At 44.8% G+C, this 27312-nt stretch overlaps 1 protein-coding gene across 6 annotated transcripts; it reads right to left on the minus strand.

The window, feature by feature from the left end:
- Positions 1-1556: 1556 nt before the first annotated feature.
- On the minus strand, positions 1557-27210 carry LOC105476568 (leucine zipper and EF-hand containing transmembrane protein 2). 6 transcript variants are annotated; one of them, XM_011732632.3, is made up of 11 exons: positions 26677-27210; positions 21766-21846; positions 17313-17766; positions 16092-16235; positions 9897-10034; positions 8935-9135; positions 7352-7471; positions 5508-5621; positions 3013-3105; positions 2588-2689; positions 1557-1834 (listed from the first exon to the last, which is right to left on the minus strand). In XM_011732632.3, exons 2-11 carry the CDS (start codon positions 21810-21812, stop codon positions 1772-1774), a joined length of 1476 nt encoding a protein of 491 aa, XP_011730934.2. In that variant the 5' UTR covers positions 21813-21846; positions 26677-27210; the 3' UTR covers positions 1557-1771. The 6 variants fall into 6 exon arrangements, with proteins under 6 accessions (XP_011730934.2, XP_011730932.2, XP_011730931.2 ...); XM_011732630.3 differs by lacking the exon at positions 26677-27210 and adding an exon at positions 23420-23962; XM_011732629.3 differs by lacking the exon at positions 26677-27210 and adding an exon at positions 23232-23366.
- Between the last annotated feature and the right edge of the window lie 102 nt (positions 27211-27312).

Here is a 27312-nt window from a genome sequence, read left to right on the forward strand (position 1 = left end):
GCTAACTAGAGGTGTAACTGTCTCATTACCCCGGGAGGCTAGCACCAGTGTGGTGTGTGGTGCTGGCTCTCAGGGGACACTGCATGTCTCCTCCCAGCTCTGCACTGTCCAGTGGTACCTTGGCAGTGGCTTGAAATCAACATGGTGGGAGGATTTATATCACTGGAATAACCAGATGCTATAAATCAGGGCTTTTCCCCCTCAAAGAGTTGGTGGTTAACGATTTACCAGAACACCACTAGCTGGGATTAGATGTAAGGATCATTGAACCCAACAGCCAAGCACCCTAAGTGATGAGAACAACGAAACATCCTTGACTTCTCTGAGCTGCTAGCAGGAGAGTGGGAGGAGAGGTGTATCAAGTGGCCCGGGTCCTTTGACCGGGTCACTGCTCATTCCCACCCTGCTCGGAGGGAAAGCCAGAAGGAACTGTAGGACAGCCCAGCAGTACCTATGACTCATTCAGCTAAAACATGATTGAGGAAGTTTAACTAGCTAATCCTTTTCCCACATTTAACACCTGAAATGTGGACTAATTAAAACACCCGTCATTTTTGAAACGGGAAAATGTATTGTGAATCACCTCGCTAGGCAGGATCCATGACTGCTGTATTTGCACAGTAGGGATTCATCATTCCCAAAGAACTGGGCTTCATTAGTGGGACATGGTGGGGCTTCTGTGATGGAGCAGAAGTCTAGAAAGCACTGTAGAATACATATTCTTGTTTCGAAGTGCTGGTGACGTTCCTCATTTAGGTGATCCCACACAGGACAGTTGAGTTTTACTTATTTTAACTGACTGCTGTCTAACCACAGCAAGTGAATCTAATTTTATCACCTACAGGCTGAAATACCTTTGGCCTTCTAACCACTCCCCAAGGGAAGAAAGCCCTTGGTCAGCTACATGGCAGTCTATTATTTCAGTATTATTAATACTGAAAACATCAAACATAAATATCCTAATGTGATACTTGTTGCTGGGTAGCACAGGGATTATATCAGACCTTCACAACCCCTATGACTAATAAATAGTCTTGTGAAAGACAAACTGGCCAGAAACACACACACCCAACACAAACAAATGATTAAGGTTTAAACCCTTAATTATGCTTCCTAGCAAAATGGTGGCTAATGAAAGCCATATGCGCTAGAAGAGTGGCTGCCTAGCAGATTGCTGCACCCTCTGCAGGCCCAAGAGGGGGATGTCAGAAGCAGCCAAATCTTTCTGATTGCCAGTCTGTTTAACTCCCCATTTTCTCCAAGAAGCTTCATTATATCCAGAAAGATCTTTTGGGGAGTATATCCATCCCGTCTCATAAGGTACTTTGTTTCCAGGATGCTGATTCTACTGGTGGATCATTCAGAAAGTTAATCAGGTGCTCCTAAAATGGTTTTTGGAACTTCCAAGTTCTTACTCAGAATTCCAAGCCATAGGAGACAGAGGTATCTAAGGTGCCAAGCTGATTCCATTGTGCAAAAAAATTTCCTCTCTTAAGGGACGTACACATGAAATTAAAAAAACAACATGGTGGGGGGTGACAATGGCACAGAGGAAATGGGACTTTGCAATTATATTTTTATAAGGGGTCTGAACTTGGTCTCACTACTCACATCACCTGGAATGGTTACCAGGCCTCAAAGGACTGCCCCATGGGCTAAACGACTGATCCGCTCTCTGAAGCCAGACAGAGAGTCTTAGCTGGGAGGTCCTTTACAGATGCCACTGTTGAGGGCCGGAAGCTGGAGAGTGAGCTCCATCCTCAAGTAGTCCTTATGCTCCTTTTGAACTAGCCTTGCTGTTCTGGGCCGTCATTTGTGATTTGGCCTGGAGTGTCTAGGCGTAAAAAACAAAAGGACTGTAGGCATTAGTCACAGACGTGTAAGTTCTTAAGGAGTGAATGCCATTTTTGTTTTCTTAATCAAAATAGTGACAGACCACAAAGTCAAATCTGAGATTATAATTTACCTTGGTAATAAAAGATACAGGAGATTTACAAAAAACAAGGTCTGTGTGTGCTTGGGATGCTTTTCTGGGCTTAACCCATAGGTGTCTTAATAGATTCTCTGTCTTGCCAGCGTGTCTTTGGTCCACAGGAGCCACTTCCCACTTCAACTCTCCCACAACCTCCCCACTGTTTACTCTTCATGCCCTGTGCTCTTGCCCCAAATCCCTTCACCCAATTGGGAAGACTGGATGACAGATAATTTCTTATTTACGTGCATTTCTCCTGAAATTCAAGTTGCTTTCCAGCTAGTATTTCCTGACATCAGAAGCCTGTGTAAAATACACAACACATGGAAACTATTTCCATCTGGCACATAAGAAAAAAAGGGTCTGCCTATATTGTAACTGGCTTGTAAGCATGTTTTAGTCTGACCCACAATTGTATTGGTTGTTTTTTGCTTTTGGATAGTTGAAGTAAAAAACGTGGTTATAAGATGACTAAAGTTCAGCCTACAATTTCCTGTTTGGACAACAGGAAGAATTGTGCAGTGTTTTGCAACAGGACTAATTCTAGATTCTCACTACCCTTAAAGATAACTGGAGGGAGAGGGTTTTTCTTTTTCATTTATTAAAGATACTTACAGCTTCTTTAGAAGAAGTGATGGATCCTTTAGGTAATGAAATTGGTGTTGATGGTGTTATGGGTGATGATGTAACTGGTGGCGGCTGTATAAAGTCTTCATCCTTAAACATCAGAACCAAGAGTTGGGTTACTGATTTAAAACAAAATGTATTAATCTACAGTCCACTACCTTGACTACCAGGAACTTGTCACAGCTACCTCATATCCTGGCACAAGATTCAAAAGGCAAAATCTGGAACCTAATTACATATAGCCAAATAATAAGCTTCCTCTTAGAAACAGATCAAACAGTACAATAAATATTCCTTATTAAGGAACATTATTGTATTGAATTTCAGTTTCATTAAGGAGATTAAAACAGGAGAAACTGACCCATTGCTATTTTCATTTTTTAATCTAACCAAATGGAAAGTAACTGTCTAACCTTAGTTCCCTTCAGTTGAGGTGCAAGATCCACTATGTTCTCTTTAGATTCGGTGAAAGTAGGTAGTTCCATAAGAATATCAGTCTTTGGAGCCTGGGGAGAGAAACATTTTATGTATAATAAGCTTTCTGCTCTTCCTAAAACCCAGAAACTTTTATAGTAGTCAATGCCTTTTTTAGCACAATTTGCTTTCCACTAAATCCCTAGCTTCCTCCTCCAGCTCCACCCTTTATGAGTACCATGAAATATGCCCCTGACATAGCAACTTAGTATTATTTCTCTTTGAGTTTTGAGTCCTTTGTATACAAAAGTTGCACTTGGATAGATTCTAGCATTTAAAATAATCATTAGCAAACCACTGATGGTACTGGTCCTGCTGTCAGCCTCAAAAAAAAAAAAAAGTCATTTCTCAATTATTTTTTTCCTTTTTTTTTTGAGATGGAGTCTTGCTCTGTCACCAAGGCTGGAGTACAGTGGCTCGATCTCGGCTCACTGCAACCTCCCCCTCGCGGGTTCAATCAGTTCTCCCTGCCTCAGCCTCCTGAGTAGCTGGGATTACAGACGCCTACTACCATGCCTGGCTACTAATTTTTGTATTTTTAGTAGAGACGGTGTTTCGCCATGTTGGCCAGGCTGGTTTTGAACTCCTGACCTCAGGTGATCTGCCTGCCTCAGCCTCCCAAAGTGCTGTGATTACAGGCATGAGCCACCGCACCTGGTCTCAGTTATTTTCTAATAGCATTGATACAACTTGGTCTATGTTGCATCTTTTTCATTTTTAGTATCTAATAATAAATGATAAAATAGCCTGATTTACTAAAATGGTAAGCTCCTGTAATGCAGGGAAGATGGGGAGAGGAGTGGTATTATAGATTACGATCAGAATGGGGGTGGTGATAGAATAGCTAGCTAACCTATCTTTAGGAATTAGATTTGAAAAACATATCACTGTGCTTTGAAAGTTATTTGTGTACTTTGGAGGGATAAGGCTACATACATCCAAAATTACAGTATATTTGATGTCTCTATTCTTCACAGAACCTAGCATGCTACTTGTTCTCATTTTGTATATATACATGGAGAAGAGAAGTTTAAAAACATGGGTGGGAAAAAGCCAATAAATTGCTTAGGAGCTTATCATTTTGTCCTTAATTCCTTTCTCACCTACTCCAGAAAGCAACGTCTGGATAAAAGAGCTGATGGCTCTCTAGAATAATTCTGAGAACCCAAATTTAGCTGAGACAGTGAGCTCCTCCAAGATTTCCTAGCCCCTGAGAGCAATCTGAGAATGACTATTGACTTTGGTCTGTCTTACATGAATGGTTCCTTGAGTTGGATAGAATAAGAACCCACTAGCCTGCCTTTTAGAACATGGTCTATACTCTGAAACTGCTCCTAGTCTCCCTAGAGTTTTTCCTGGACAAATCCCAAAACCAGATTACTCTAGAAATATGAAAAGGGAAAGCAAGATGGTGTTTCCTGAAGTTGGGTTTTCATACTGGACTTCAGATAATTTTCCTTGGCTTGTCCAAGGAGTCAACAGTGTAATTATATATAAAATGGCCCTCACTTAGTACTTGGACTAATCCCCTAAACCACAGTGTAGCATCTTCTACAAGAGTCTCCTTTCTTACTCATGCGGGGTTCTGAGTCAGACAGGAAGCCACCAGCTATAGAAGCGGGAGGCCCTTTCTGATGGGCCCAGCGCAAGATGCTATAGTGACTGGGCCAATCCTATGCTCTTCCCTACAACACCAGGAAGAAAAATGACTAAGGAAATGAGTTGAAGGGCATTCTAGATTAGCTATTCAGTGCTTAAAAACTAATAGGAATCTGGACAAATGAACAGGAAACATTCAGTCTAAAAGGAGAAAGCAACAGAAACACCCACACGCACAAGTCGTCTAATGAAGATGAGATAGTTAAGGAAAAGGAATAAACTGCTCCTATTAGTAAAATTCTCAAACTGGGCTCAAAGACAGTAGCAGCCTTAAGGCTGCAGGTAGTCTGAGTGGCTTCAGTTTTCTGTTTGGTTTGTTTTGTTGGAGATGGAGTCTCATTCTGTTGCCCAGGCTGGAGTGCAATGGCGTGATCTCATCTCACTGCAACCTCCGCCTCCCAGGTTCAAGCAATTCTGCCTCAGCCTCCCAAGTAGCTGGGATTACAGGCGCCCACCACCATGCCCCGCTAATTTTTGTATGTTTAGTAGAGACGGGGTTTCACCATGTTGGTCAGGCTGGTTTTGAACTCCTGACCTCAGGTGATCCACCTACCTCGGCCTCCCAAAGTGCTGAGATTACAGGTGTGAGCCACGGTGCCTGGCCTTTGTTTTGTTGTGGTTGGTTGGTTTTTCAGGAATTTTTAAAACATAAAGCCAGTTGGGCCAAATTCTAAAAGGCCAAAAGAAATGCCTGCTCTGACTGCAGGAGTACACCAAATGTTTATGGAGAGGCCTCAGCTGGATGGACGATGAGGGTGTGAGCCCAGGTACTCACCTCCCCGCTGAGTGGTATCTCAATAGGCTTGGGCTTCACATCTATCAGGTAGAAGGTGCGGGACAGGAGCAAAAGGGAAGGAGGGACGTTCTCCTTCAGGTGGAGGTCCTGCCACTGGAAAACAGGAGGGGAACAACACGTGAGAATCACAGAACGCCAGAGCCGGAGTGATCCGCGGTGATCTACCGCCTCGCTCGCCGACACCTTCCCACCGCCCCCGACCCTTCCGCCAAGCCGCTCAGGTGATGAGTAACGGCAGAACACGGACAGGAGCCCAGCCCTGGCTTCTGCACTGAGGGGGTACCCTGCCAACTCCTTCACTATGGTGGAATCACTCTCGGAGAATTCAATTATACTGTCAACCCAGTCAAGTATCTTCTCCTGGACAAAGTGTAGATAATGTGAAAGAATAAATCACAGGCTGAGCAACACAGGGCGACTCTGTCTCTACAAAAAAATTTTCTAATTATTTGGGTATAGTGGTACATGCCCGTGGTTCCAGCTAGGGAGGCTGAGGTGGGAGGATTGCTTGAGCCCAGGAGTTTGAGGCTGCAGTGGCCTGTGTTAATGCCACTGCACTCCAGCCTGGGTGACAGAGTGAGACCCTGTCTTCTTAAGATCAGTAATATATGCACAAAAGATAAAATTCAAAAAGTACCATAAAAAAAATTCACAAAGCTTGTGCAGTGACCATGTCATAGCCAACGTTCAAGAAATACATGATTTTAAGGATCTTTCTCTACAATGTGCTGTCTTCCAACCAGAGCTGGTCCCACATATGAGAGGAAAAAGTAACCTAACACGGTTTCCAAGCCAAGGCTGGTATCCTAAGATTATCTGCGCACTCTTCATGGCATTTTTTACAATGATGGGAATGAAATGTAATAGGAGTTACTCCTTTGTTTTAAAGCATGGATGCTCTTAAAGTACAAATATGCTATCTGAGGAAAAATATTAAACATGGGTTACCACAGCGTGTGTTGGTTTGGGGCACTAACTGAAAAGCAGCCCCAGGTGGGCCACCAGGCAAAGTGGGGACCTCCAGACAGATTCACACAGATAACAGGCCTTGAACTGAAATTTTTGCCAGGACCCTTTACACTACGTGGAGTAGGTCAAAATTCTGAGGTGGCTCCAAGACACCTTGTCCCTACAGCACCCACACTCTTTCCTAGTTATTCAACAGTATTCTAGGTGCTGTGTGAAGGGATTCTACAGGTGTAACTGAGGTCCCAAGTCGGTTGACCTTAAGATAGGGAGAATCTTTGGATGGGCCTCACCAGTCACATGAGACCTTCAGTCTGGGGCTAGAGGTCAAACGCAGGGGAAATTGGAGATTTCAAGCACAAGGAAGCTCTGGCATATAAGAAGTTCTCTGATGTTGGCTTTGCAGATGAAGGAGGCCAAGAGGCAAGGAATACAGGTGGCCACTAGATGCTGAGAGTAGCCCTGGGCTCACAGCCAGCCAGGAAACAAAGCCCTCAGTTCGACAGCTGCAAGGAACTAGGTTCAGCCAACAAACTGAATGAACTTGGAAGCAGGTCGTTTCCCACAGCCTCCAAAGGAAGACAGCCTGCACTTCTGACCTACCAACTGTGAGCTAATATACCGGTGTTGTTTTAAGCCACTAAGTTCATGGTCATTTCGTAGGCAGCAATGGAAAACTGATAGAGATCCCAATCAAAGTGAAAAATCAACCTAGTTCTTCAACATCCCAGTGCTCAATGAAATAAGGCAAATTAGGTAAGACGGTTCACTTGCAAAGGAGAAATCACATAAGGAGGTCTGCATATTGTAGAAGAGACTTCTAGGGAAGAGGACCCCAGAGGGGTGCTGCTACTTGCCTCCGTGAGCTGTTGTCGCAGTTGTTCCTCCGTGAGACCCAGTGATCTCATCCCTCGGGCCCTACAGGCAGACTGTAGTTCTGATACACTCAATGCCCTCACCCCTTCCTTGGCAATTATCTGAAAGAAATGTAAGGGATGGAGCTGGAGCTTTTGATTCCAATTTTATGCAATCCCTAAATTCCAGTAAGTCAGTGGAAACAGAATCGGAGGCTTGGACACTTTGTACCTTGCACTGGCTGCTGCAGCAAAGGCGATGTAGGGAGGTGGCAGTTGAAATAACGGGAATCCTGCCAACATGTATTAGCAATATTAGGGATATTTACACAACTTCTCCCCAACATTCTGTCATCAGAGTAATTATTTCCCCTCTTGATCTGCATTTTGTCTGGTTGTGACATACCTACTTTTCTCTTCCGTGGCAGCTTTATGGTTCATTAGAAAAAAGTAGTTCACTTGAAAAACTCACAATGTACCATTTGTTGCATGTCCCTGTAGTGTTTTCCCCTGCTGTCCCCCCACCACCCCCAGAAATGGCCCTGACACACTGATCCACAAAACTCCCTCAGTAAATAACACAGTTTCTGCTTGGCGTAACCCAAAACTATGGTATTTCTGGGACCAGTGTTGTTTATTGCAAAGCTCTAAGAGCAACAACTGAAATCTAAATGGGGCCAAAGGGATCATGCTTTCTCAGTTCTGGGAAACCTGCTCCCCCAGGCGGAATGCTTATAAAGCAGCTGATTCTGAGTCAAGAAACATTCCTTCCATTTTTTCAAAAAGCCTAATTAGTAGTTATAGTCCAAGGGTGCCTTTCTTCTACAAGGTGTTGAGGCTCTGCTTTTCCTCCCAGCATTATGTTTTGCATACCAAGCCAACTACCCCTTCTTGGCAGGCCAACGCGCCCAGCAGAATATTGACTTTGGCACCAGCTTCCCGGTATGAGAGCACAAGTGTGGGAGCAGAGCTTTGTCAGGAATCTACTGAGCTGCTATTTCCTTCCCAGCAGGTCCTAACTGCTTTAGATGAGTCCCAGCTAAGACATCCAAATTACTAACTGCTTATGATGGCCTTCTCAATAAATGGGTAAGGGGATGACAACTCCTCAAATGAGTAATCAAGGTTCAAGTTGTCATGGTAATGGTTGTTTAAACCACTCATTTTGTCAGAACCCAACATGACCAGACCCAATGGAAAATACTGCACTTCTATCCAGGCGTGGTGGCTCACACCTGTCATCCCAGCACTTTGGGAGGCTGAGGCAAGCAGATCACCTGAGGTCGGGAGTTTGAGACCAACCTGGCCAACATGGTGAAGCCCTGTGTCTACTAAAAATAGAAAAATTAGCCGGGTGTGGTGGTGCATGCCTGTAATCCCAGCTACTTGGGAGGCTGAGGTGGGAGAATCACTTGAACCCGGAAGGCAGAGGTTGCAATGAGCCAGGATTGCACCACTGCAGCCTGGGCGACAGAGCAAGACTTCGTCTCAAAAACAAAAACAATACTGCACAGTTCGTCCCACAGGCACCCTAAGGTATCTCCCAAAACCTTGCTAATTCCCTAGAGCTATGGTTAAGCTCTTACTTCATCATCTGCTTTTATAGACTTCAGTTTCATCAGGAGCTGAAAGCGGAGCAGGTTGTTGGTTCCAAACGTCTGCATTTCTAGCAGTTTGCAAAGGGCAACCAGCTGAGGGCGATCTAAGTGTTCCAGGGCCAGCTGGTCCTCAAATAGTTTGGAGAAGCGAACTATCTCCTTTGTGCTGGGCTTGTGGCCTGTCTGGACCTATGCAGTGGGACAAAGAGGCCAATTAAAATGTGTTTCCTACTTAAGTTAACTTTCCCAATAGGCTATTTGAAAGAGACACCAAAGCATTTATGGGACTCTCTCTGACATCTGGAAATGGGTCTTGTGGTATAAAGAAAAGATATCCATCCGGGCCGGGCGCGGTGGCTCAAGCCTGTAATCCCAGCACTTTGGGAGGCCGAGATGGGCGGATCACGAGGTCAGGAGATCGAGACCATCCTGGCTAACACGGTGAAACCCCGCCTCTACTAAAAAATACAAAAAACTAGCCGGGCGAGGTGGCGGGCGCCTGTAGTCCCAGCTACTCGGGAGGCTGAGAAAGGAGAATGGCGTAAACCCGGGAGGCGGAGCTTGCAGTGAGCTGAGATCCGGCCACTGCACTCCAGCCTGGGCGACACAGCGAGACTCCGTCTCAAAAAAAAAAAAAAAAAAAAAAAAGATATCCATCCGAAGTCAAACTACATCAGCTGAAAAATCAGGAGTTCAGAAGTTTGACTCTAAGTCTACCGTTCTTTCCAAGAAGTTATCAATGTCTTCAACATGCTGATTACTTTAAGACAGGCTTTTCTGCAAACTACTATCAATGTTTATAATATTAAATGTTTACAATATTGTATGTTCATAATTTAGATATTTGCAATTCCAAAGATGGTGAACAGTTTGGGAAATCCATGATGACATGTGTTTTTCATATAACTCCCAACCCTGAAGTTGTTTAGCATTACATAAAAGATGGACACCTGCTTCACGTAGGATGACAGCTGTGTAGAGGCATCGCCCATCTTCGCTCTGTTCCTCCTTGCCATTTCTGTCATGGTTTCTTGAAGAAATTTTGCTAGTTCCAACTTTACAGCCATTTTCTTTTTCTGTTTTTCTTCCTTAATGGTAGAAGAATAAAAGTTACTCAATCCTTCATGATTGCAAATTGGTAGATAAAGATGGGAGAAAAACAACTGTCTCTTTGTTATTGCTCATCCCTACATCATGTAATAACATGATGCTCAGGCATAGCTGAATGGGTTTGTGAGACCAAAGCAAGTAAAAAGAAGCCTCTATTTGGAACTTGTCTCCTTACTTTTGTTTCTCACTAATACAATAATCATAAGCATTTGATAGATCCAAAATGTTCCCCCAATGGGAGGCTTTATTATTATTTAGAATGAGTTACTATCTCTCTCTCTCTCTCTCTCTCTCTCTCTGAGATGAAGTCCCACTCTGTTGCCCAGGCTGGGGTGCAGTGGCACGATCTCGGCTCACCGCTACCTCCACCTCCCAGGCTCAAGTGATTCTCCTGCCTCAGCCTCCCGAATAGCTGGGATTACAAGTGCGTGCCACCACACCTGGCTAATTTTGTTTCTTTTCTTTTTTTTTTTTTTTTTTTTGAGATGGAGTTTCGCTCTGTCACCCAGGCTGGAGTGCAGAGGTACCATCTTGACTCACTGCAACCTCTGTCTCCCAGGTTCAAGCAATTCTCCTGCCTCAGCCTCCCAAATAGCTGGGATTACAGACACACGCCACCACACCGGGCTGATTTTTGTATTTTCAGTAGAGTAGGGATTTTCGCCATGTTGGCCAGGCTGGTCTTGAACTCCTGACCTCAAGTGATCCGCCCGTCTTGGCCTCCCAAAGTGCTGGGATTATAGGCTTGAGCTACGGCACCCAGACAAGAATCTCTTAACCTGGTGCAAACTATTCAGTCTGCCAGTTGAGCCAACTCTTGGTTTGAGTGGCCCTGGGTTTTGCTTTACAAACAAAGAAAACTAGGAAATGGACTCTACACTAATGTAGCTTACAGTTTAATAGAAAACAGACATAAGTAATTACAATACAATGAGTTAAGTGCTCCAACAGACATGAACACAGCACTACACAGAAGAAAAGTAAATGGATACTCATAGGACACTGTTGGCTGGTGTTTCTCAATCCTTGTTCATCATCAGAAATGTACTATGGTAGCATTTTCAAAATAACTACAGTCAGGACTCAGTGGTAAAGAAGAACAGGTATCTGTATATTTTTAAGTTGCCTAGGAGATTCTAATGATCAGCCAATCATAAGAATCACTGATTTTTAGATAGATCTTAAAAGACATAACAACAACAACAACAAAATCACACAATAGCATGATCAGAACCCACTTAGTGGCCGGGTGAGGTGGCTCACACCTGTAATCCCAGCACTTTGGGAGGCTGAGGCGGGTGGATCACCCGAGGTCAGGAGTTTGGGATCAGCCTGGCCTGTCATGATGAAACCCTGTCTCTACTAAAAATACAAAAATTAGCCAGGTGTGGTGGCACATGCCTGTAATTCCAGCTACTCAGGAGGCTGAGGCAGGAGAATCGCTTAAACCTCGGGGGAGGATGCAGTAAGCTGAGATTGCATTACTGCACTCCAGCCTGGGCAGCAGTGAAAGACTCTGTCAAAAACAAACAAACAAACAAACAAAACCCACTTAGTCATCCATTTCATTCATCCATATCCTTCCATCCATCCATTTATTTATTGCACATCTACCATGTATTAGGTACTGGAGATAAAATGAACAATAACAGGTAAGAATTCCTGCCATCATGGAACTTTTAGTATAGTGGGAGAGACAAGCATTAGTGACTAATGATAATCCCGTAATTCTTCACATTAATGTAGAAGCATAATGGGTAAGTGCTATGAAAGAGAAATACATGGTGCTGTGATCTGATGTAAACAGAAAGCTCCTCTCTCCATGGAACAAAGCAAACAAGAATTTTCTGAGATGGTGGCCATGATGTAGACATATTTGTATGTTTCAGGGAATGAGTGCTGTTCAGGAAAGAGGTAACATTTAGATAAATCACTTCCTCTACTCCCCCCATCTTCCTGAATTCACTAATACTTTCCTTGGAATGTTATGGCATTAATTCTAGATGCTGATTATTTTAAATGTAAGCAAATTAAACCATTGCCAGGCAGTCAAATATTGTAATTTGATTTTATCCTGTGAAGGTATCCCGAATTTGTCTTCAAGACTTTTTTTTTTTTTTTTTTTTTTAAAGATAGAATCTCACTCCGTCACCCAGGTTGGAATGCAGTGGCACGATCTTGGCTCTTGGCAACGTCTGCTTCCCAGGTTCAAGTGATTCTTCTGCCTCAGCCTCCGAAGTAGCTGAGACTACAGGCACATGCCACCACGCCAGGCTATGTTTTGTATTTTTAGTAGAGATGGGGTTTCACCATGTTGGCCAGGCTCGTACCGAGTTCCTGACCTCAAGTGACCCACCCACCTCAGCCTCCCAAAGTGCTGAGATTACAGGCATGAGCCACCACGCCCAGCCTTCAAGTCTTTATTCTTATTGTTAATTTCATAATGTATTCTCTGTCATCTCTCTCTTGGGCTAGCATTCCAGCTGGTTTCCCTTCCTTGGCTCTACCCTCTGCAGCCCCTCCTGTAGCAAAATTATTCTTCCAAAACACAGATCTAATCATGTCATCCACCCAGCTACCCTGCTTCAAACGTTCCGTTTCCATTATTCACCATGGTCAAAGGGAAAGCCTAAATTCTTAAGCTGGTGGATGCTTTCCAACCTGACCCCAACACATCACTTTGTCTGTTTCCTGTCATTGATGCCCTGGAACTGCCTACTTCAACCACAAATAACCAACCAGCGGTCTCTGATTACATCATACTCTCTCATGCCACTGAGCCATGTTAAATGCTATTCCTTTTATCCAGAATACCTTTGGTAAAATCCCACTTACTCTTTAAGTCTCAGTTCCAAAGTTACCTTTTCTGTGAAAAATTTCCCAATCTTACTGATTTAAAAGTTGCCTTTAAAATTAGCTGGGTGTGGTGGCAGGCGTCTGTAATCTCAGCTACTCAGGAGGCTGAGACAGGAGAATTGCTTGAATCTGGGAGGCGGAGGTTGTGGTGAGCCAAGATTGTGCCACTGCACTCCAGCCCAGGTGATAGTGAGAGACTTCGTCTCAAAAAAGAAAAAGTTGCACTTTTTGTCTTCTCATAATGTTTTGTTCACACCTTCTTACCATACGCTGTCTATGCTGTCTAGTAGAGTGGCACAGAAAGGGGAGAAGGAAGGAGCTGCCTCTGTTTTCTCGCCTGCACGGTGACTGCCACACTCAATGAAGGCTCCCTCTTCTCAGGGGCTGCTGAACAGGTCTGTTGTGCCGACTAAATCATACCTACTGTTCCACTAGTCACCGCAGTAACAGTGGATTTCTGTTTTCTTTATTCTTTTATTTTTAAACAGGATCTCACTCTTGCCCAGGCTGGAGTGCAGTACAGTGGCATGATCTCAGTTCACTGCAGTCTCAACCTCCTGGGCGCAAGCAATCCTCCCGCCTCAGCCTCCCAAGTAGCTGGGAATACAGGTGCATGCTACCACATCTGGCTAATTTGTTTTACATTTTTAAAAAATTGTTTTTTTAGAGACAGGGGTCTCGCTATATTGCTCAGGTTGGTCTTGAACTCCTGGGCTTAAACAGTCCTCCCACCTCGGCCTCCCAAAATGCTAGGATTACAGGGATGAGCCACTGCATCCAGTCTGTTCTGTTTATTCTTTTGACAGTTAAAATCAAGTTAGAATTTGGTGGAGAAGAGAAAATCTTTTCAACAAATGGTCCTAGAAAAGCTAGATATCCACATACAAAAAAGAGAGAAATGAATCTATATACTGACATTACAGTTTTCATAAAAATTAACTCGGCCTGGAGCAGTGGCTCACGTCTCTTATCCCAGCATTTTGGGAGGCCGAGGTGGGCGGATCACCTGAGGTCAGAAGTTCGAGACCAGCCTGGCCAACATGGGAAAATCCTGGCTCTACTAAAAATACAAAAATTAGCTGGGTGTAGTGGCACATGCCTGTAATCCCAGCTACTCAGGAGGCTGAGCAAGGAGAATTGCTTGAACCCAGGAGGTGGAGGTTGCAGGGAGCCGAGATCGCACCATTGCATTCCAGCCTGGGTGACACAGCAAGGCTCCATCTCAAAAAAATAAATAAATAATAAATAAATAAATAAAATAGATCACAGACATAAATGTAAGACAGAAAACTGTAAAACTTCTAGAATAAAATAGGAGAAAAATGTAGGTGACCTTCAGTTTGGCAATAAGTTTTTAGCTACAACACCAAAAGCATGATTCATGAAAGAAAAAAACTGATAAGCTGGATGTCATTAATGTTAAAAGCACTTGCTCTGTGAAATACATGGTTAAGGGAATGAAAAGATAAGCCACAGAGTAGAAGAAAACATCTGCGTATTATATCTGATAAAGGACTTTTACCCAAAATATACAAAGAACTCAAAATAACAATCAGAAAAAAAAAAAAAAAAAAAAAAAAAACAACCATTAAAAAGTCAACCAAAGGGCCGGATGCAGTGGCTCACGCCTGTAACCCCAGCACTTTGGGAGGCTGAGGTGTGCGGATCACCTGAGGTCAGGAGATCAAGACTAGCCTGGCCAACATGGTGAAACCCTGTCTCCACTAAAAATACAAAAATTGGCTGAGCACGGTGTGGATGCCTTTAATTCCAGCTACTCGAAAGGCTGAGGCAGGAGAATCACTTGAACCCGGGAAGCAGAGGTTGCAGTGAGCTGAGATTGCACCACTGCACTCCAGCCTGGGTGACAGAGCTAGACTCCTTCTCAAAAAAGAAAAAAAAGTCGACCAAAGATCTAAACAGACACCTCCCCAAAGAAGATACACAAATGGTAAATAAGCACAGGAAAGATACTCAACATCATATGACATCAGGAGATTGCAAATCAAAACAGTGAGATACCACACTACACACCTATTTCGTGGCTAATGTCTAGAGCACTGACAACATCAAATGCTGGTACTCTCATTCTTTGCTGGTAAGAATATAGAACAATACAGCCACTTCAGAAGACACTTTAGCAATTTCTTAAAAGCTAAACATAGTCTTACCATACGATCCACCAATTACTCTCCTAGGTATTTACCCCAATGAGTTGAAAGCTTACATCCACACAAAAACCTGTACATAAGTGTTTATAGCAGTTTTATTCATAATTGCCAAAACCTGGAAGCAATCGAGGTATCCTTTCATAGGAGAATGGATAAACAAACTGTGGTACAGCCATACAATGGATTATCATTCAGTGATAAAAAGAATTGAGCCATGAAAAGAACTTGAAATGCATATTGCTAGGTGAAAGAAGCCAATCTAAAATGGCTACACAGTGTATGATCCCAAGTACATGACATTTTGGAAAAGGCAAAACTACAGAGACAATAAAAAGATCAGTGGCTGCCATGGGTTGGGGGAAGAAGGGAGAGGGACAAATAGGTGGAGCACGGAGATTTTTTTTTTTTTTTTTTTTTTTTGAGACAGCATCTCCCTCTGTCACTCAGGCTGGAGTGCAGTGGCACTATCATAGGTCATTGCAGCCTCGACCTCCTGGGCTCAAGCAATCCTCTTGCTTCAGCTTCCCAAGGAGCTGGGACCACAGCATGAGCTACCATGCCCGACTAATTTTTGCATTTTTTGTAGAAATGGGGTCTCACTATGATGCCCAGGTTGGTCTCAAATTCCTGGGCTCAGATGATCCACCTGCCTCAACCTCCCAAAGTGCTGGAATTACAGACATAAGCCACCGTGGATTTTTAGAGCAGTGAAACTATTCTGTATGATACTGTGATGGTGGATACATGAAGTTATGCATTTGCAAAGCCCACAGAACTGCTTCAACATAAAGAGTGAACCCTAAAGTATGAGCTTTAATAATAACATATCAATATTGGTTTTTTAATCATTACAAATATAGCACACTAACGCAAGATATTAATTATAGGAGAAATTGTGATGGGGTGGGGTGGGGAGAAGTAGTACTTTCTACCCAATTTTTCTGTAAACCTAAAAACTCCTCTAATAAAGTTTATTAAATTTTATTAAAGTTAAAAAATCCTACATACCTTTTTGGATTCACTTTCAAAAGTTGATGGCAACATCTCTGGGAAGAGTTTCAGAAACACTGGTAATAAGAATTCCATGAAGGGTACAATTATGAACACCATAAATGGAACCAGGCGGAAGAAATCAACACAAGTTCTCAACAGCTATAGAATTAAATGCATATGCAATATTCATTATTTTAGGGCATGCCAAAAACAAAAATCAAAAACAAAACCAAAAAAACCCTGTCTTGGTTCATTTTCTTTCTTTCAAGAGATAGTGTCTTGCTATGTTGCCCTGTCTGGCCTCAAACTCCTGGGTTCAAGCAATCCTCCCACCTCAGCCTCCCAAGGAGCTGGGATTATAGGCCTATGCGCCATGCTCAGCTTGGTTCTTAAAGTGTTAAAAACCCAAGACAGGTTTTCTGCAGCTGTTTATAAAAACGAAAAGGCAGGGTTTTCCTGTTTACCATAGCTCTGAAGCAATTTTTATGGGATATCTTAAAGGAAGTCTACGACAATAAAAATATTATTGGCATCTCCTAGACTTCATCTATGTTAGAGGGTCCATACTTTAATAGCATTGTATCACTTAAAATTGTTTTTTTTTTTTGTTTGTGTTTTTGCAGCGGCATCTCACTCCAGGCTGGAGGGCAGTGGCACGATCTTGGCTCACTGCAACCTCCGCCTCCCAAGTTCAAGCCATTCTCCTGCCTCAGCCTCCTGGGTAGCTGGGACTACAGGCACGTGCCACCATGCCCGGCTAATTTTTGTAATTTTTTTAGTAGACAAGGGTTTCACTGTGTTAGCCAGTGTTTCACTGTGTTTGGCCTCCCAAAGTGCTGGAATTACAGGTGTGAGCCATCGTGCCCAGCCAAAATTGGGTTTTAAAATGCATCTGCTTAATATATTAACAACAGTTGAAACACGAAGCCTCTCAACTTCTTGGAAAAATTTTAAAAACATAATTATAACCATTCTACAAATGTGCACATGTACCCCTGAACCTAAAATAAAAGTTTTTTTAAAAACCGTTCTACAGGAAAATATATAACAAATTCCAGAATACTGACTAAAGTTGTACAGTAAGTCAGTTGCAGACAAGAAACTGGTTCTCACCAGCAGTTATTATTCCTACTCTGAGATTTTTAAGATGAAGTTTACATTGAATTTAAATAGTTGAGTTCCCAAATAGTTCATTTTAATTTCACATTTTCTTTCTCAAATATGATTCTTGCCTACCCTTCGTCTCTCTCGTCTGGTTAGGACCTGTCCATGCAACAGCCTCCAAACCATTCTGGCAGCAACTTTGGCATCAATCCAAAGTAAGTAGAATCCATTGTAAAAATATTTAAGTTCATCCATGATTTTTTGTCTATAAGATTGTTCGCCTTCTTTAATCTTCGTGCCAGTTTCTTTTGTGGCCTGAGGGCTCGTCACCTGTGGATGTTTTGGGGCTTGCTCCAGCTGAGGTTTGCCAGGAACCTCTCGCAGCCAGCAAGTGGATGTGTGTAGCTTTTGTATTAGTCTAGTTCCTGGGTGAAGTACTGTATTGCCTGGCTGACTGGGATCCGAGTACTTCTTGCTCTCATAGTTCTTCATACATGTCTTATTTAAATGGGAATCTGGCAAGTGAAGAAATGCACATGATGGGGAATAAGAAGAGCAGGTAGGATGGACAAAATGGCTAGGGAATCTGGAATAAAAAGAACATCCTCTGAGTTAAGTACATACTATTACAAAGCACACACTATCATAAAGCACATACTATTAAAGAAATAGATAGTACATCCGGTCAAAATACAACAGCTTTTTTTTTTTTCTTCACTCCCATTGCCCAGGCTGGAGTGCAGTTGCACGATCTCAGCTCACTACAACCTATGACACCTGGGCTCAAGTGATTCTCCTGCCTCAGCCTTCTTAGTAGCTAGGATTACAGGCACAGACCACCATGCCCAGCTAATTTTTGTATTTTTAGTAGAGATGGGGTTTCACCACATTGGCCAGGCTAGTCTCAAACTCCTGACCTCAGGTGATCCGCCTGCCTTGGCCTCCTTAAGTGCTGGAATTACAGGCATGAGCCAGCATGCCTGGCCAAGGAATATTGTTTCAAAGACACATTTGATGGTCACTGTAGGAATTAACTAGTCACATAATACTGCCTTACCTATTCAGTGTCTTTGAACTCCTCAACTTACAGCTGAAATACCCTTCACCTAAATTCTTCAAGAACATTAGGGCTGGCCACGGTGGCTCATGCTTATAATCCCAGCACTTTGGGAGGCTGAGGCGGGTGGATCACCTGAGGTCAGGAGTTCGAGACCAGCCTGGCCAACATGGTGAAACCCAGTCCCTACTAAAAATACAAAAATTAGCCGGGTATGGTGTCATGCACCTGTAATCCCAGCTACTAGGGAGGCTGAGGCAGGAGAATCGCTTGAACCCAGGAGGTGAAGGTTGCAGTGAGACAAGACTATGCCACTGCACTCCAGCCTGGGCAACAAAGCGAGACTCTGTCTCAAAAAAAACAAAAAACGAAAACCAAAAAACCACACAATTAGAACTGGGCACCCCAATTAAGGGTCTCTACCTTCTGGTATTGCAACAGCCCAGGGTTTGCAGTTAAACTACCATATCAGATTGTTTGAAAATAAAAATATGGGCCGTGCGTGGTGGCTCACGCCTGTAATCCCAGCACTTTGGGAGGCTGAGGGGGGTGGATCACGAGATCAAGAGATCGAGACCATCCTGGCCAACATGGTGAAACCCGTCTCTACTAAAAATACAAAAATTAGCTGGGCATGGTGGTGTGCACCTGTAGTCCCAGCTAATTGGGAGGCTGAGGCAGGAGAATTTCTTGAACCCAGGAAGCGGAGGCTGCAGTGAGCCGAGATTGCGCCACTGTACTCCAGCCTGGGTGACAGACCGAGACTCTGTCTTACAAAAAAAACCAATAAAACAAAAATAAACAAACAAAAAATTTGTCTTGGTTCTTTTTTTTTTTTTTTTTTTTTTTTTTTGAGACGGAGTCTCACGCTGTTGCCCAGGCTGGAGTACAGTGGTGTGATCTTGACTCACTGTAACCTCCGCCTCCTGGGTTCAAACAATTCTCCTGCCTCAGCCTCCCGAGTATCTGGGAATACAGGCGCCCACCACCACAGCTGGCTAATCTTTACATTTTTAGTAGAGACGGGGCTTCACCATGTTGGCAAGGCTGGTTTTGAACTCCTGACCTCAAGTGATCTGCCTGCCTTGGCCTCCCAAAGTGCTGGGATTACAGGCGTGAGCCACCACACCTGGCTCTTTTTTTTTTCTTTTTGTTTAAGAGACAGACTCTTGCTGTGTTGCCCAGGCTGGCCTCAAACCCCTGGGCTCAAGCAATCCTCCCACCTCAGCCTCCTAAGGAGCTGAGATTACAGGCACATGCACCATGCCTGGTTTAGTTCTTAAGGTGTTAAAAAACCCAGGCTGGAGGAGAGTGGTGTGATCACAGCTCACTGCAGCCTCGACCTCCCAGGCTCAGCATCCTGAGTAGCTAGGACTACAGGCCCACACCACCACGCCCAGCTAGTTTTAAAAATTTTTGTAGAGATGGGGTCTCACTATGTTATCCAGGCTGTTGTTGTTGTTGTTGTTGTTTTTTGAGATGGAGTCTCGCTCTGTTGCCCAGACTGGAGTGCAGTGGTGCGATCTCGGCTCACTGCAACCTCCGCCTCCCAGGTTCAAGCGATTCTCCTGCTTTACCCTCCTGAGTAGCTGGGACTACAGGTGCGTGCCACCACGTCCAGCTAATTTTTGTATTTTTAGTAGAGATGGGGTTTCACCACGTTGGCCAGGATGGTCTCGATCTCTTGACCTTGTGATCTGCCCACCTCGGCCTCCCAAAGTGTTGGGATTACAGGTATGAGCCACCGCGCCTGGCCCCAGGCTACTCTTGAACTCTTGGGCTCAGGCTATCTTCCTGCCTAGGCTTCCAAAAGTGCTGAGATTATAGATGTGAGCCACTGCAGCCAGCCTCAGACTATTTTTGAAGGATACCAAGATAAAACACTCTTTGAATGGCCAAAAGGGGAAAAGTAAGTGCTCAGTGAATAGTCTTTATTTATTCTCAGTGAATAAATAAATGGTGGCCGGGCACAGTGGCTCATGCCTGTAATCCCAGCAGTTTGGGAGGCTAAGGCAGGTGGATCACTTGAGGTCAGGAGTTCAAGACCAACCTGGCCAACATGGAGAAACCCCTGTCTTTACAAAAATACAAAAAAATCAAGACCAGCCTGGCCAACATGGAGAAACCCTGTCTCTACAAAATTACAAAAAAATTAGCTGGGCATGGTGGTGCACGCCTGTAATCCCAGCTACTCGGGAGTCTGAGACAGGAGAACCACTTGAACCCAGAAGGCAGAGGTTGCAATGAGCCATGATCGTGCCATTGCACTCCAGCCTGGGCAATAGAGCGAGACTTCATCTCAAAAAAAAAAAAAAAAAAGGTAACAGACCGTAATGGGACACAAATATGCCCTAAGACTGGCTGTTCATCAGCCATTTTACTGGCTTTACATCTAAGGACCTCACATGATGTTCATCAATTACAGAGATGTCAATCTAAAACCATTACATCTTCTGGCTGGGCATGGTGGCTCACGCCTATAATCCCAGCACTTTGGGAAACCCAGGCTGGCGGATTACCTGAGGTCAGGAGTTCAAGACCAGCCTGGCCAACATGGCGAAACCCCATCTGTACTAAATATACAAAAATCAGTGGGGCGTGGTGGTGCATGTCTGTAATCCCAGCTACTTGTAAGACTGAGGCAGGAAAATCTCTTGAACCTGGGAGGTGGAGGCTGCAGTGAGCCAAGATATCATGCCACTGCACTCCAGCCTGGGCAACAGAGTGATACTCCATCCCAAAAAAAGAAAAAAGAAAAAAAAAAAAACTACATCTTCTATCTTTTTTTTTTTTTTTTTGAGATGGATTTTCACTCTTGTTGCCCAAGCTGGAGTGCAGTGGTCCAGTCTTGGCTCACTGCAACCTCCACCTCCCGAGTTCAAGCGATTCTCCTGTCTCAGCCTCCCAAGTAGCTGGGATTATAGGCTCCTGCCACCACGCCGGCTAATTTTTGTAGTTTTAGTAGAGACGGGGTTTCACCATATTGGTCAGGCTGGTCTCGAACTCCTGACCTCAGGCAGTGCCCTCGCCTTGGCCTCCCAAAGTGCTGGGATTACAGGTGTGAGCCACTGCACCCAGCCTCCAAGAAACTTTTAATTGTGTACTAAACCAATCCTTTTACACATATACTTTCCATCTAGAAGGATGACGTTCAGGCCAGGCGAGGTGACTCACGCCTGTAATCCCAGCACTTTGGGAGGCTGAGGCAGGCGGATCACCTGAGGTCAGGAGTTCCAGACCAGCCTGGTCAACATGGTGAAACCTTGTCTCTATTAAAAATACAAAGATCAGCTGGAGGTGGTGGCAAACACCTATAATCCCAGCTACTTGGGAGGCTGAGGCAGGAGAGTAGCTTGAACCCGGGAGGCAGAGGTTGCAGTGAGCCAAGATTGCGCCATTGAACTCCAGCCTGGGCGACAGAGTGCGACTCCATCTCAAAAAAATAAAAATAAAAATAAAAATAAATAAATACATTTACAAAAAAAAAGAAGAATTAAGTTCATATTGGGGGGTAACTCCAATGCTTACCTTGTTCGAGCAATAGCTAAGACTGAATTATAACTGTAGAAGGCCATATTTATTTTTGTCTCAAGTAGTTAACATAGGGACCTAGGCAAAAGGAGTAAGTAAACAATTTAGTACTTCAAAAACACATCAATTAAAAGACATCAGGATTTTAGTGTTTTTAACTATTGCAAAGGTAGAACATTTGCATAGTTAAGATACAAAATCTCCTTCAAGCTCATGTCCAACAATCAGATATTTTCTTAGCTCTGGACTTGAGAATGGTACCTTGAGATTCCAACAAATGGTAATGATCTCTAAGATGATGTCGCTCATGAAGATGGTACGGTCTTCAGAGACATTTTGATTTCTGGTCAATAGTATCTAGTAGTGCAACTTCAATGATTGCCAAGTACTTAAAAAGTAGAGCAATATATATCTATTTGTAGCCTTAAAATATAGGTAGAAAGTGGATATCCTGAATTTCTTTTCAGTTAGCATTGTTCTATATTTAGGCAAGCTGTACCAAATCCTGAAGATTGGAAGTACCCACTAATCTAATTTATATAGCAGTGGATGAAGGTAGACATGGAACCTACTAATCGCTCAAGTGGAGGTAAAACTGTTTCCCTTGCTAGTGATTCTCCAGAGCGCAAACTGAGCTTTGAACCTGTAGATAACCTTCACCAAAACCCTTCTCCATCCAGGGGCGCTTTTCTGCTAAGGGTCGCGAGGAGCGGCAGAAGAGCTGGCATCTCCCAATGGCAGCTTTGCTCTCTTGCGGCTGGAAAAGGAGTTCCAGGGCCTCTCCTGAATAGAAATCTCAGCCACAGAGCTGACATTTTGAACAGGGCCTCGAAACCTCTGGACCCACACTAACGGTGGGTGGCGTTTCGCGGGCGGGAGACGACACCTGAGGTGGCGGTTAATCCGCTCGAGCCCCGGCGCTCCCGGGCAGCGGACACCACTCGCACTCGCATTGGCGCCGCCCCACGCCCGCTGCTCCCGGGCTCCCTCGGCTTTGCTCATCACCCCACCGGAGCAAAACGCGCCCTGGGCTTCCTCGCCTGGCGGTTTCGGCGCCAGTGATGTGTGCGCGGCCTGCATGCGGCAGGGTCTGGGGGTTATGCTTTGGTTTTTTGGTGCGGGGGTGGGACAGGCACTGGAACCACGACTCTCGTGGATGATCGGGGTTGTGGGAAATGAAGCCGAGGAGAAGCAGGGCCTGGGACTGAAAGGACTGAGCGCGCTGTGCGGGGGAGGAGAGGCCGAGCTTCAGAGTTCGCACTGTGCTGGGGACTGGCGGGGATGAGGTCGTGGGCGGAGGAGAGCGTGGTGGGAACTGGAAGCGGTCAGGAAACCTGGATAGGGCGCTGATGAAAGGAGCAGGGTGAGAGTAGCAGGATGCGGACGGAGCGGGCTCCGGAGGAAAAAAAAGGCAGCGAGGCCCACCAGGTCGCGGCCTGAGGGCTGGGCCTGCCCACCCCTACCTCCTCGGCCGGGCTCCGCGGAACGGCAGCCTAGGTCCTCCCAGTTCCTTCCCCGTACCCCCAAGCTAGAAGGGCCAGAAGCCAAGTCTCTACGGCTCCGCCTCTTTCCTTGCCCCTGATGTCACTCTGAGTGACGACATCACCAACCAATAAGCTCTCAAGTTCTGGGGAGGGCGGGCGTCCTTCACCTTAGCAGCCCAGGAAGCCGCAAAGCCGCGTTCCCATCGCCGAAGTGACTTCTTTGTGGGGCTTGGTTTAAGGAGCCTTGGTGCTGGGGGGCCCGAGGGTTTTTCTGCCAGTCCACACTCTGCAGGCAGTGGTTAACGCCCGAGGAAACCCTTGATTGAAGACTAAACAGGCTCTTACCCTACTGACATCGTAATATGTCTGATAGTTGCCATGGTAACCATCTCGGAGTCATGAATGACATCACTTTGATGTATTCTCCCTCGGCCCCTGCAACTCCGGAACTGCCTAAGGGGCGCGGAGAGGACTTCATGGTGTCACAGAAAGGGCGGGAATCGGAAGGAGAGTATTCCTTTCCAGAGGCCGGAATACTGTGAAATCTTCATATGGAAATCTGTATTCTACTAAAAATATTTGCTTCCTCAATGTTCCCTTAACAAGTGTTGTTTGTGATTAATAGTTTGTGTAGAAATCTCAACATATAAAATGTATGTGATAGTAGCTGTGAAATGACAGACACTATAGGTTTGAGGGCACTTCAGTTCCTAGGATGGCCAACTGAGCCATCTTGGGAAAATGAAAGATCTAGAAATATTCTCGTTCCCCAGTTATCTTTTCCCATCCATTTTATCTGGCTCCAGAAGAAAGATTCAAAAAAAAATTTTTTTTAGGCCGGGTGCGGTGGCTCACGCCTGTAATCCCAGCAGTTTGGGAGGCCGAGGCGGGCGGATCACAAGGTCGGGAGATAGAAAACATCTTGGCCAACATGGTGAAACCCTGTCTCTACTAAAAAAATACAAAAATTAGCCGGGCGTGGTGGCGTGCCCCTGAAGTTCTGATTACTCTGGAGGCTGAGGCAGGAGAATCGCTTGAACCCGGGAGTCGGGGTTGCAGTGAATCGAGATCGCGCCACTGCACTCCAGCCTGGGCGACAAGAGCGAGACCCCGTCTCAAAAGAAAAAAAAAAAAATTTTTTTTTCTTAGTGGCTCTACTCGACCACCATACAGCAAGGAATCGCCGTTTCACAGAGAATACGTCTCCTAACATGTGAGCTGACCACTGACTTTACTCATCTGGGCTACACATTTTTAAGAATGGAAGATGGCGGTATTAAACGTCAGTAAAAAATGCAGACTGCTTTTAATCCACAAAGGATTTTTCAGCTAATAACCAAATAGATCAACTGTTAAACAGGCAAAACTTTTCAGTTTGGCCACTAGAGGTCTCTTTGTGCATGTCTGATGTTCAACTTTGCACATAAAGGTTTCACTTCACGTTCTGTTTACCAGAATTAAAATCTACAAAGCTTTGGACTCTACTTTTCCCTCACTGAAAATTCCTGGTGGTCAAATTTTGAGTTCTAGAAGGTAGATGTAGTTTTCATACTAATTTCATCAATTAATCATTGCACTACCATGTATTGGTACTTTTCTGGAAAAGATCATAAAGGATGCAAATATATTTTCAGTTCCCTGGGAGACATTTTATACGGGGAAATATTCTTATTCATGCATTGTATTCACTTACAACCAGGCACAGTGAATATCATTAAGTATTCATAAACCAGATGAACGATTCCATGCCCAGTATTTGAAAGATGAGCTAGGTTTTCTACCATGGCCATATGTCAGCAATCCTATCCTAAAAAGGGAAGGGCTAAGAACCCTTCTTATTGAAATCCGTTTGTTCAAAGTAATGTCCATCTTCCCTAGTTATGAGACTTGGCAATTTCTTTGACTTTCAGGATAAGAGATTTATCATGTAAGGAGTTTCTGTATATAATCTTCAGAAGAGAAATTTTTTAAAAAATATTTTTTCCCCATGACTCTGGCCCTGAGAACTGTGTTAGGTTGCTGTCTTAATGAGTTCCTTGCTCATTTTCTATGGCGAAGAGTAATCATCGTCTAAACCTCAGAAGATGTTAGATACTGAAAATGTAAACTATTATTTTTAATGGCCATTTTCCTACATACGCCACCAGATCAAGTATTACTAACTGTATTTTGTAATGCTTTGCAGGAAAAGACCATGCATCTACTTCACATAACTCCAATTTTAAACTCTTGCTGTCAGCATAGCTATTAGAAACAGGCTAATATAAGATCCCTGGGGACAATTTACTAGATTCTCCTCAAGGGAGAAACCCAGGTGCCGGGTGAAGGCAACAGTTTATCAACAAAGCAAGGAAGACACAGGAGGAAGAAAACGAAGAATGGAAGTAGAAAGGCTCATAGAAAAAAAAAAGACTAATTTAATCCCTCTTTCCTGGAGATGGAATTAAGCTAGACTTGGTTGCCCGCTTTGGCCATCTGTGTTTTAAAATGGTATATCACAAATAAAAGTATGCTTTTACTGATAGCTTTAACCTGTGGTACTACTTAAAGCATACGTTTAAAAATATTTAATTATTAATAGTAATGAGAATTTTTATTTTCTTTTCTTTTTTTTTTTTTTTTTTTTTGAGACGTAGTCTGGCTCTGTGGCCCAGGCTGGAGTGAAGTGGCGCGATCTCGGCTCACCGCAAGCTCCGCCTCCGGGTTCACGCCATTCTCCTGCCTCGGCCTCCCGAGTAGCTGGGACTACAGGCGCCCGCCACCTCGCCCGGCTAATTTTTTGTATTTTTAGTAGAGATGGGGTTTCACCGTCTTAGCCAGGATGGTCTCGATTTCCTGACCTCGTGATCCGCCTGCCTCGGCCTCCCAAAGTGCTGGGATTACAGGCGTGAGCCACTGCGCCCGGCCAATGCTGATAATTCTCAGTATCACCCTTAGTATTATTAACCGGGTTACGTTTTTTAAAAAAAAACAAAAAACAAAACAAAACAAAAAAACTAGTTCATAATTAGTGCCCTTTTAAATAACTGATCTGTAGGAATCTTTTAATCTCCTTAAGTGATAAAGAGAACAGATATCTAATTTCTTGTAATAGTACCAAAGACATCCAGCACTATAACGTCTACAGAGAGTATGACGTCTAGCGGTAAAACGGCTTTATTCTCAGAACAGAGAGTATCAGTTTCCTCATTTGCTTGCTGCCTGTGTTTCCTTTTTACGTTCAGATCTCTGTGCTGTAACCTTCTAAATCCTTATCACCAGGCCCCAGGAAATATCACCTGGTCGGCACACTCCTGCAGGGCTAGATCACTGTGCACACACTTAACCTTCCATTGTTTTCCATACGTTTCCTAGGATGCGGGGGGCTAAAGGATGACGGAGAGTTGCCTCCCGGTTCCTCCTGGGCCGTGTAGGACAAATGTACCTCATGTCCCTCGATGCGAAGGTCTGGCCGCGAGCAGCCGCGGCCCCCGGCACGTGACGGTCACGGAGCCTTCGCGGTCTCCCGCGGCTGGGGGGCACCCGGGGATGCGGCCGGCACTGACGTCGTCCTCCCGGTTACCCACAAGCCTCCGGGCCGCAGCCGAGCAGGAAGAGGCGCGCGGGGCCGGCGCCTGCCGGGGAGATCGGGGCGCTCCCTCAGCGAGCCGGCGCCGCCGGCCCGGCCTCCTACTGCTTGCAACCGGGGAAGGCGGACCCTCTGACAATTCAGCCGGGGCTGAGAGGGAGACCGACGCCAAGGCGGTCTTGCATCGCCCCCGGCTTTCCAGATGCAGACCCTCCTGGAATGGGAGCCCTTCCCTGACAGCTGTAGGACGGGAGACTGCCGAGGGGACGCCTGGACTGCCCCGCCCTCGCGCGGTCACCCACCGGGGACCGTGCGACGGTCGCTCCTAACCCCAGGAGCTACAGAGCCGAGTCACCCTGAGGAGCGCCATATGGCGCTAGTTGCGCGCTGTTCTTTAATCAGCCACACTGAACGCGCCGAGCCCAGTTTTACCTCCCGGGCCCCACCTTTCCACGCCTCCTCCGGCTTCCCGGGGTGTTTTGTGTGTCATTC

This window comes from Macaca nemestrina, chromosome 8 (assembly GCF_043159975.1).
Source record: "Macaca nemestrina isolate mMacNem1 chromosome 8, mMacNem.hap1, whole genome shotgun sequence".
Classification (NCBI taxonomy): domain Eukaryota; kingdom Metazoa; phylum Chordata; class Mammalia; order Primates; family Cercopithecidae; genus Macaca; species Macaca nemestrina.

Coding starts and splice junctions, on each gene's coding strand:
- LOC105476568 (XM_011732632.3), bottom strand. CDS start 21,812: ATGGCCTTCTACAGTTATAATTCAGTCTTAGCTATTGCTCGAACAAG. Junction 2,690..3,012: donor CTCAACTGAAGGGAACTAAG/GTTAGACAGTTA, acceptor CTGATGTTTAAG/GATGAAGACTTTATACAGCC. Junction 1,835..2,587: donor TCACTTCTTCTAAAGAAGCT/GTAAGTATCTTT, acceptor TTTTACGCCTAG/ACACTCCAGGCCAAATCACA.